This window comes from Anguilla rostrata, chromosome 19 (assembly GCF_018555375.3).
Source record: "Anguilla rostrata isolate EN2019 chromosome 19, ASM1855537v3, whole genome shotgun sequence".
In the NCBI taxonomy this organism is placed as follows: Eukaryota; Metazoa; Chordata; class Actinopteri; order Anguilliformes; family Anguillidae; genus Anguilla; species Anguilla rostrata.
In genome coordinates this window covers 15,045,305-15,055,386 of record NC_057951.1, presented here as the reverse complement: position 1 = coordinate 15,055,386, position 10,082 = coordinate 15,045,305, and the positions used below count along the sequence as shown (strand labels likewise).

General features: G+C 48.2%; 2 protein-coding genes across 4 annotated transcripts; one reads left to right on the top strand and one right to left on the bottom strand.

The window, feature by feature from the left end:
* The first annotated feature begins 22 nt into the window (after positions 1-22).
* mterf2 (mitochondrial transcription termination factor 2) lies at positions 23-4,111 on the top strand. Of its 3 annotated transcripts, none has more exons than XM_064319499.1 (2): positions 23-241; positions 1,912-4,111. In XM_064319499.1, the coding sequence occupies exons 1-2, from the start codon at positions 36-38 to the stop codon at positions 3,071-3,073; spliced, it is 1,368 nt and encodes a 455-aa protein (XP_064175569.1). In that variant the 5' UTR covers positions 23-35; the 3' UTR covers positions 3,074-4,111. The 3 variants fall into 3 exon arrangements, with proteins under 3 accessions (XP_064175569.1, XP_064175571.1, XP_064175570.1); XM_064319501.1 differs by lacking the exon at positions 23-241 and adding an exon at positions 802-1,033; XM_064319500.1 differs by lacking the exon at positions 23-241 and adding an exon at positions 803-996.
* Positions 4,112-5,753: 1,642 nt separating this feature from the next.
* On the bottom strand, positions 5,754-9,913 carry zgc:153031. The gene is made up of 6 exons (XM_064319505.1): positions 9,780-9,913; positions 9,390-9,439; positions 8,678-8,783; positions 6,994-7,120; positions 6,608-6,723; positions 5,754-6,287 (listed from the first exon to the last, which is right to left on the bottom strand). Exons 1-6 carry the CDS (start codon positions 9,884-9,886, stop codon positions 6,209-6,211), a joined length of 585 nt encoding a protein of 194 aa, XP_064175575.1. The 5' UTR covers positions 9,887-9,913; the 3' UTR covers positions 5,754-6,208.
* Positions 9,914-10,082: the final 169 nt, after the last annotated feature.

The window sequence follows — 10,082 nt, the reverse complement described above, 5'->3', positions numbered from 1 at the left end:
AGGCGAGAATCACGGTGTATTATGTCAGTTTATAAATGTGGCAGGGCTCTTCTGGTGGAACTGGAAGGCAGACTTTGTTTGAGTTGTTTACAATCTCCACAAACTGTGCTTGGGTAGGTTTGGGTAGGGATCGGTCGACTGAAGACCCAGCCTGCCATCTGCTTTGGGTTGGCTTTGGCTTGGCGGCAGGTGCCAGTTTGAGTCAGTCCATCCCTGAGAAGACATTCATTGTTGGAAACAGGTGTGTCTAAGAATAGGAAGGGCACACTGTAGAGGTCAGCGGGCTCCCTGTGGAATGACCGTACTCTTCCTGTAAATCCCTGTTTTTAATTCACAATGGTCTTCAATGAAACTTTAATGGCTAAACTGAATGCAATCATGAAATGATTCAAGCTATATCTGTTCAAGCTAGTTCACTATATTGCAATACACAGTTATTTATTTCCAATGTACATTAAAAATGAATTTATGTTCATTCGTTACGCAAAATCTTTTGAACACTTACGATAATTGCGTATGAGATGATAGATGATTGACCTTTTACAAAGATGGTGGAAGAAATTGTATAAGAGTTGAAACCCAATGGTGTCCTCGAACACAATTGACACAGAGCAATCTTAATGTTTATTACAATTCATATTCGGAAATTTAACAGAACAATTCTTTTAGAGAGCTCGTCAGTCTATTTGAAAGTCGAAAAAGAAATTCTGACAGCATGACTGACTTAAGAAAATGATTGAATTGACTTCTGGTCCGGCTGCGTTTTCATTACGCTGTTTGGTGGAGTGCCTATTCATTACTAACACGTTATTGTAAAATATGACGCGTTTAGTTTGTGAGGAAAAATTGATCACTCGTGAAAAGGGTTTAAAAAATCCCACTGATTCCCGTTTAAATCGGCGCACTTATATCTTGTTCCCCCGGACAGAAAATAGATCCAGTTGGCGCTCTCGCATGTACTCAATCCCACCTACTTGCATAAGAAGACGTAGCTGGGTACGTTATTTCCTAACACCGGGTTTCTGAGTTACTGGTAAATCAATATCGCTGTAACCTCCTGTTTTTAATCCAATTGTGCACCAGCTGGTGTGTTTTCCAGTGTGTGGGCTAGTTTACCAAACTGTCCGAAGTCATTTTCGGATGCATAGTCTAACATTGCTAGGCTACTTGACTTAGTCTTGGAACTAGCTGGCTAGCTAGCCTGCTACATGTTATTGCTTAACGTTGATACTTCGACTGCACCCATCAATTTCTTTTTCGATTGGAAAAGAAATTGATGGAACACTGTACCGTCTAGTGTTGTACAGTTTTCTGTTTTTGTCTTTATAATTTACATGTGGCTGGGGTTGCATATTCGATGTGAAACACGTCCTGTCTTAGCTATTTGGCTAATTAGCTAACATGTTAGACGACCTTCACTGGTCGCTTTCTCAGTGTATATGTTACAGCGTTTCACATATTTCTGTGCTTTGGGCCAGTAAAACGTTCGCGAATAAAATCAGTTAGAGACACGTGCCTTTGGTTCGAACCAACACTTTTTAAAAGTAACATTTATTGTCATTTTGAAATGCTGTGTGCATGAACTGAAATAATATGGATTCAAATTTTTAATCTAGCTAAAGACCAAAGTCTTGCAGTGTATTATTTCATACGGTAATCATGTGGCTTCATGTTATCTTTCGCAGTGCTAGCCGTGATTTATGAATTATTCATCAGTTTGTATGTTTCTGCTATATGATGGTGTATATCAATATCTCAAATATTTTGCTTAAAAGTTAATTTGTGCATGTATTCAGCGTTTATTTAGATTTAGTGTCGACTTAATCATTTGGTTTATTTATATTAAAAGTTTTAATGAAAAGCAAATGCCTGTGCTTGTGTAATTCTGTGGTCCCGCATTTGTCATCGCAGGCCTCCTGCACAGGTGTCCCTCACCATGCTGCGGGGGGTAACTCCCTCCCTGTGTGCCTGCATTCGGAGGGTTTGGGCCGGACCCCTGTACGGCGGCAGGCCCTGCTCCACGCTGCCCCCCGGTGGGGTGGAGAACCAGCTGACGGTGGACGCGCTGTACGAGCTGTCCGTGGACATCCGCAAGGTGCGCAAGCTGAAGGGCTGGGTGCTGCTGCAGCCCACGGCGTACGTGCGTGAGACCGCCGGGCTTCTGCGCGAGCTGGGCGCCGACGGCCCCGCCATCGCCCGCGTGCTGGAGCAGCACCCCGAGGCCGTCCTGTGCCGGCCCGAGGAGGTGCGCGCCCAGCGGGAGCTCTGGGCGACGGTCTGCCCCAACCGGAGGGACCTGGTGGCCATCATCGAGAAGTTCCCCGCCTCCTTCTTCACCGTGAGCCACCGGGCCAGCCAGGAGGCCAACGTCCGCTACTTCCAGAGCCTGCAGCTCAACAAGCGCATCATCAGCAAGCTGCTCGCCAGCGCGCCCCAGAGCTTCTGCCGGCCCGTGGAGCACAACCAGGAGGCGGTGCGCGCCCTGAAAGAGGCCTACCTCAGCCTCGGGGGCGACGAGGGGAACATGAGAATCTGGCTGCAGAAGCTGCTCAGTCAGAACCCCTTCGTGCTCATGAAGCCCCCGGACGCCATCCGGGACAACCTGGGGTTCCTGCAGGACAGGGGCTTCCGTCCCGCCGAGCTGCTCCAGCTCATATCCAAGCTGAAGGGCTTCTTTTCGGAGCTGAGCGCGGGCAGCATGGGGGAGACCCTGGCCTACTCGCGGGACGTCCTGCGGTGTTCGGACGGCGAGCTGCGGGAGGCGGTGCTGCGGTGCCCCGCCCTGCTGTACTACCCGGTGCCCGTGCTGGCGGACCGGTTTCAGGGCCTGCTGGGCGCTGGGGTCAGCGTGTGCCAGATACAGGCCACGCCCACTGTGCTGGAGCTGACCACTCAGATCGTGCTCTACCGCATGCAGAGGCTGCGTTCCCATGGTTACGACATCACAGCGGGCAGCCTGGAGCCCCTGACTGGAACCAAGAAGGACTTTGAGGAGAGCTGCGGCAGACTGCACCTCCGCCAGGCGCGCCCCATTTTTAACCCAGTCGCCCCCTTAAAGAGCCCGGAGGAGTGACCGCTTACATCAGGGGGGTTGTGGGGGGTCTCTTGGGGGGGGTTTCAGTGTTCGCTGGTCTGGGTTTCATGGTCAGACAGTGTTTTCACTGCATCTTGTGATGGACCATTAAAAGTGGCTCAGGATTGTGTACTGTATGTGATTTGTTGGTGATTTTTTTCTGGTTCATTCTTTTATACATATTTATTGATCACGTGCAGAATATATATTTATGAAGCTGTTTTATTATTTTTTGGTTATTGATACAACCACTGCACGTTATAGTCCCCATTTCAAAAGAACACAAGAAACATTTTGGTAACTGTCCATAAATATGTAAACCGTTGTTAAAAGAATGCTGTAAACTGTAATTTGAGCTGTCGTTTGAACTGGTAAATACAAAAATAGCATTCAGTAAAACCCTCATAATGAAAAAAGCAGCGGTTACAGTGACACATAGTTGTGCCAGGGCTATGATGATTAGCGTTATCCGACAGAAGTGGCTATTAGCCGTTATTTTAATGCGGATAACTTATTAACACACACACTGTTTTAAAACAAAGTCTCGTCGCCGTGCTCTTGCTCTCTACGGTATGGTCGACAGTCTTTTCTCGGTAAGAACAGGGGCGGCGTGCGTCTGAATTACAACTCAAAGCAGGGGCTATTAACTGGAATTGGTGTGAGTTGTTCTTTTTAATTTACCCTTGTGTTTCTTAGATGGGTGAAGTGTATATGAAGTCGGAATATAGTGCCCACACGCGTCCCCTCACACGTTTCTGTTTATATTTTGAGGCGCATGCTGTTGTGTTATCACACAGCTCCCCCCGCAAAGGCGTTAAAATGGACTCTTCCATCAGGTGAGGGAAATTGGAAAACCCAAAAATAATTACGCCGCGTTAGTTTGTAGATTGTAACGATTTTGAAGCAAGAACGCCACGGAATTTTGGGTCATACACCGCATCATCAGATGATTCGTTTAGGATTACGATTCTGGGTCTCCCTTGTTTTGTTTTCGCCTGTCAGTGAGTGGAATAAACGCTATTTGAGGCGGCGCGAAGACATTTGTTTGTTTTGTGTTTGGTCTATTCGTGTTTGAGTAAACAAAGAAGCCACCTGTAAAATAAACGGAGGGAGTCATCTCTGCTGGCACTTGGCAGTGGGCCGAAGGTCGGACTGCGAGACAGTGGCTGTTCCATACACGAGGTGAGTCCACTTTATTTCCAGTTTTCCCTTAATTAGGCTACACATGAAAATATTGAATGAGCAACAACCACTTTACTGTTGTATATTTTGTACCACTAGAGGGCATGAGAGAATCCGTAGGCCAACAGTGAATGGGACTCAAACTTAATGAAGCTCTACCTTACAAAGCTGTCATACATTTCTAACACGCAGTGAGATTATAATTTGCTCAAACATTTACATCGGAAATGTACCCTTTTAAAAGTGTGGTTTATAAAATATGCATTTATGTTGGCTGATTGCGCGTTTGTGTGTGTGTAGATACTTCGCTATCGGGTGCACTCCTCGGCTTCAATTTGAGGGTATTTACATCCACGTAGAAATGACAGCCCCTTTTATGCACAATATTCCCCTGACCCGTGTTCCGGCGGTTGTGTAACTGTGTGGGGCGCATTTTCCTGGCGTGGTTTCTGAAGGCAGTGTTAATCATTACTCTGTGCAAGTTACTGACCCCATGTTGACGCCGTGACTTATTTTTAATTTGCGTTCGCCTGCTTCCTTACACGAGACTGGTGTGGTGCTCCTTCTATACCCGGCTCAATGACCCAACACCATGCTCAATGACCCAACACTGGTGTTTCTGTTTCTGTGTCCGGTCCCTGTGAATTGGCTGTGGGTAAAACTGCATTGCAGGGCTGCTGCACGCGGTGCTGCTTCCTGGGGTTTGACTCTAATAACATGACAGTTTAATCATAGCTTGTCGTTTAAAGTTGGCCTTTAGTTGTGGCAGCTAGTCCTTCGGCTGTTTAAGGTGGCTTTAGACAGAGCTTTGTTCAGAGAGTTGTTTTTTTTATTTTATATTTTATTTATTTTGTATCTGTTATTTTTGTTGTTGTAACTGAGAACTGCTCCGGGTAGAAGAGAAGATGTTTTTGAATAAAACTGGATTTTATTCACATCATCAGTAAGGTAGCTCAGAATCATCAGGAGTTTCGGCCTTTAAACCCAGTACACGCTTCTCCGAGGCGGCTGGCTGTGGGTTGATCACGCCCCGACTTGTGTCCCATGTCCCATGGCCCATGGCCCAGCACGCGACACGCACAGATGGAATGTTTTGCAATCTGTAGGACTGCAGAATCGCTGAAATTACTGTGTGTTTTTCCGTTGCGTCTGCTCTGGTCTGTTCAGCGCATTCAGTTAATTGAAGAATATCTTAACACTGTTTCTCATCACACTCTGTGTGTTGCTGGTGTGTGTGTCACTCAGTATATAGCAGGATTAAAAAAGAACACTTCCTGTGTGCATCGTTTTTGACCTAATTTCTTAGTTGAGCATTTAACCTTCAGTAAACCTGAAATAAGATGGGATACTCCTGTTTTAGATGGCTAAAATCATGCAACATTTATATAGTATATATTTATTTATATAGGATATATTTATGAATAGCATCAGTCTTTTCAGCTGCATATTTTACTCTCTCTTTATTGCTGATTTTAAGGACTACAGATGCAAAATGTGCTTAAGGACATCCTTATTTTAATTTGGGGCATGAAAACATTGTTCAGTATCAAAATATGGAATAAGTTATAAAACACAGTGAGCCTTAAATATGTTAAATACATACATTACATTAGAATCATTTGACAGAAGCTCTTATCCAGAGCGACGCACAGAAGTGGAGCGTTAGCACCAGGTCAGTGAGGCTAACCAGGAGCCGTTCATTTGCAGTTTGCAGTGATACTCATCTTTGCCCATGGCATGAGCTCAAAGCAACAGTAGCAACTCCACATTAGTTTCAAACTCGGATCAGAGACGAGGCTGCCAAATGTAGCAGCAGTTTTCAAGGTTGATCGATTCCTTTTTTTTTTTTAATAGTATAACATGAAAATGACTAAAAAAGATTTAAGATCTGAGTGGTATTTCACTACGAAGCAGGATTAGAGGTAGCTGGATAACTGCGCTGAGTGCATCCCATTAGCCATTCCTCTTGAAAACCTGGAATTTATAGCGAATGCCGTTTTCCTCCTGTATCTTGTGTTGAACTCCAGGAAACCTGTTTGGGGGGCAGGATTTAGGGGGGTTTAGGGGGTAGTGGTGGGGAGTGGGAGGTCACAGAAGAAATGGTGGGGGCTCTGACAGATTTTTTTTTTTTTTTAGTAGTAGTACAGTAGTTAGAAGTAGTTGGTGGTGGTGGTAGTACTAGTAGTAGTTAGTAGTAGTTATTAGTAGTAGTTACACACTACATGGCGCATACTACTTAGTGCATACTGCCTAGTGCATACTATTTAGTATATACACTACATAGCGCAATCTAAGTAGTATGAGCTATGTTGTACGTGTTTGTGTACATTCCCGCAGGGCAAATGGTTTTACCTGTCCTGCAGTGCGTAGATACTCCGGTCCAATGGGGGGAAGAAGGTGTCGCAGTCAAAATCGGCCATGATGTGGGTCAGGTAGACCAGATCACACCAGGGGTGTTCCAGAGCCTTCTGCAACCAGGCAACAGGAGTGTGAGTTTGAGCACATAGACACACAGAGTCTATAGACAAGCCCGTTGTATAGCTTGGCACTGTTAATATGAAAAGTTCTGCACAGATGGATACCCTGTCATCAGGCAAAGTCTTCTCGTGTGATTATTCATAATCTAACACAGCAGCAGAATCCCTCGCTGTGTGCTGGCGGAGAGGATGGAGCGGGGCGGGTTCACAGGCGCTGCAGTGATATTGTGTGTGTTGCTGAGTACCCATTCCAGCACTTACTCTGTAAACCTCCGCCCCGCCGACAACCCATATGGTCTCCACCTGGTCCCCGGCAGGTCCGGCGGTGGCGAGCTGGACCGCGCCCTCAAAGTCCCGGCAGAGATGGTGGGCACGCTCTGGCACTGCGCTGCAGAACAGACATCACACTGCAGGCCTCTGTCTCAGCTCTGCTGTATCACACTGCAGGCCTCTGTCCCAGCTCTGCTGTATCACACTGCAGGCCTCTGTCTCAGCTCTGCTGTATCACACTGCAGGCCCTGTCTCAGCTCTGCTGTATCACACTGCAGGCCCTGTCTCAGCTCTGCTGTATCACACTGCAGGCCCTGTCTCAGCTCTGCTGTATCACACTGCAGGCCCTGTCTCAGCTCTGCTGTATCACACTGCAGGCCCTGTCTCAGCTCTGCTGTATCACACTGCAGGCCCTGTCTCAGCTCTGCTGTATCACACTGCAGGCCCTGTCTCAGCTCTGCTGTATCACACTGCAGGCCTCTGTCCCAGCTCTGCTGTATCACACTGCAGGCCTCTGTCCCAGCTCTGCTGTATCACACTGCAGGCTCTGTCCCAGCTCTGCTGTATCACACTGCAGGCCTCTGTCCCAGCTCTGCTGTATCACACTGCAGGCCCTGTCCCAGCTTGCTGTATCACACTGCAGGCCTCTGTCTCAGCTCTGCTGTATCACACTGCAGGCCCTGTCTCAGCTCTGCTGTATCACACTGCAGGCCTCTGTCCCAGCTCTGCTGTATCACACTGCAGGCCTCTGTCCCAGCTCTGCTGTATCACACTGCAGGCCTCTGTCCCAGCTCTGCTGTATCACACTGCAGGCCTCTGTCCCAGCTCTGCTGTATCACACTGCAGGCCTCTGTCCCAGCTCTGCTGTATCACACTGCAGGCCTCTGTCTCAGCTCTGCTGTATCACACTGCAGGCCTCTGTCCCAGCTCTGCTGTATCACACTGCAGGCCTCTGTCTCAGCTCTGCTGTATCACACTGCAGGCCTCTGTCCCAGCTCTGCTGTATCACACTGCAGGCCTCTGTCCCAGCTCTGCTGTATCACACTGCAGGCCTCTGTCCCAGCTCTGCTGTATCACACTGCAGGCCCTGTCTCAGCTCTGCTGTATCACACTGCAGGCCTCTGTCCCAGCTCTGCTGTATCACACTGCAGGCCTCTGTCTCAGCTCTGCTGTATCACACTGCAGGCCTCTGTCCCAGCTCTGCTGTATCACACTGCAGGCCTCTGTCCCAGCTCTGCTGTATCACACTGCAGGCCTCTGTCTCGGCTCTGCTGTATCACACTGCAGGCCTCTGTCCCGGCTCTGCTGTATCACACTGCAGGCCTCTGTCCCAGCTCTGCTGTATCACACTGCAGGCCTCTGTCCCAGCTCTGTATCACACTGCAGGCCTCTGTCCCAGCTCTGCTGTATCACACTGCAGGCCTCTGTCCCAGCTCTGCGTTATACTGCAGGCCTCTGTCCCAACTCTGCTGCATCACTTTACCCTAACGCTGTTGCTCACCTGAGCGTGTTGCTCAGTGCTATGCTGAGCGTGTTGCTCACCTGAGCGTGTTGCTCACCTGAGCGTGTTGCTCACCTGAGCATGCGGCTCAGTGCTATGCTAACGCTGTTGCTCACCTGAGCGTGTTACTCACCTGAGCGTGTTGCTCAGCACCACGCTAACGCTGTTGCTCACCTGAGCGTGTTGCTCAGCACAACGTTGACGCTGTTGGCGATGGGGAAGAGTCCCTTGGGGGCAGAGAACCAGGTCTCCCTGCCCCAGATGATCAAGTTCTTCCTGTCTGGAGGAGAAGGGGAGGGAGGGCAGAATGCCAATCTGAACCGTAACTGCCCCGTGCCCCCCATCTCAATGCCCTGCCCCCAGCCCCCTGCCCCCCGTGCCCCATCCCATGCCCCTCCCCTCCCCCCATTTCCTGTGCCCCACAGCTCCTCTCAAGTAGCCCAGTGCCAGTAAAACTTTTAGGGGGGTGCGGGCGTTGTCCCATGTGGCACCCTGCTGCCTGACTGCAGTCACTCTCATTCAGAGTTTTTTTTCGCAGAAAGGGCTGAGGTGTCGGAGGGTGCTGGGAATTCCACAGCTGATGAGAAGCAGCTGGCTCTCTCTGAGCAGGACGTGTCTTCACCTCAAATCCTTTCCGAAATCCTCATAGGAAGAACAGGACAGGAATCACAGTGGTGTGCGTTGGAGATTTAACACCCCTCCCCCAGATTAAAATCATGTGCATGCACCTAGATTAACATCATGCGTATCTGACACGTTTGTGCAAGATGCCTAGTCTGGATTTGTCAAAAATAAAAATAAAAAACGGAATATTGTGAATTTGAAAAGCTTGGAAAAATCCATTTTCGAGTGCGAACCATCTCCTTTTCGGCATGTCGCATGTTACCTGGTTTGGAAACTGTCCTGACGGCATCCAGGAAGAACTGAAACTCTCTCCTGTAAAGAGGAGGGATAAAGAGAGTGAGTAATTTGCACCTAACAGAACGGCCCCCAGAACGCCTATTTTAGGGTTAAAAGTATCAACATGCGTTTAGAATCAGTCTATCAAGGTGGAGAAAGGCATTTCTGAAGTTATTTACGATTATTATAATTATATATTATTATTATTTTTATTAGTAGTAGCAGCAGTGTACAACGTACACAGTGAATGCATTTGTATTTACCGCTGTAAGTTTTATTACAGGCTGACATTCAAACTGGAAAATATCTGCATCATTTATTCAATAGCCATAATGTCGGAACTACGCCGTGATGCGCGCAGTGGTGTAAAACTTACGGAAGGCTCCACGGAAGATGTCCGTCTTTCCCGATTCCCATGTTGTTACATGCAGCGGCGATAACCCTTATCGGCTTGGACCGAACTTTACCCTCGCCGGTAAACATACTGTATCTGGCTCGCGTGTCCTCCGTACTGCCTCCAAAACGCACAGCTTCGGTACAGCCTGTGCAGTTTAGGGGGTTTTTATGGCCGGTGGGGGAGGCGAAGCGTGACGCAATGCCTGCCCACGGACGATTGGGTGAATAGGGTACTTTACATGTTTATTTGACAGACGCGTTTATCTAAAGCGACGTACAATAA

Excerpts from the sequence above, each read along its gene's own strand:
- mterf2 (XM_064319499.1), top strand. The coding sequence starts at position 36 with ATGTGGCAGGGCTCTTCTGGTGGAACTGGAAGGCAGACTTTGTTTGAG. Across the intron at positions 242-1,911 it reads ACATTCATTGTTGGAAACAG|GCCTCCTGCACAGGTGTCCC; the intron begins GTGTGTCTAAGA and ends TTGTCATCGCAG.
- zgc:153031 (XM_064319505.1), bottom strand. The coding sequence starts at position 9,886 with ATGTTTACCGGCGAGGGTAAAGTTCGGTCCAAGCCGATAAGGGTTATC. Across the intron at positions 8,784-9,389 it reads CAGGACAGTTTCCAAACCAG|ACAGGAAGAACTTGATCATC; the intron begins GTAACATGCGAC and ends CTTCTCCTCCAG. Across the intron at positions 6,288-6,607 it reads ATCTACGCACTGCAGGACAG|GTTTCCTGGAGTTCAACACA; the intron begins GTAAAACCATTT and ends CCCCCCAAACAG.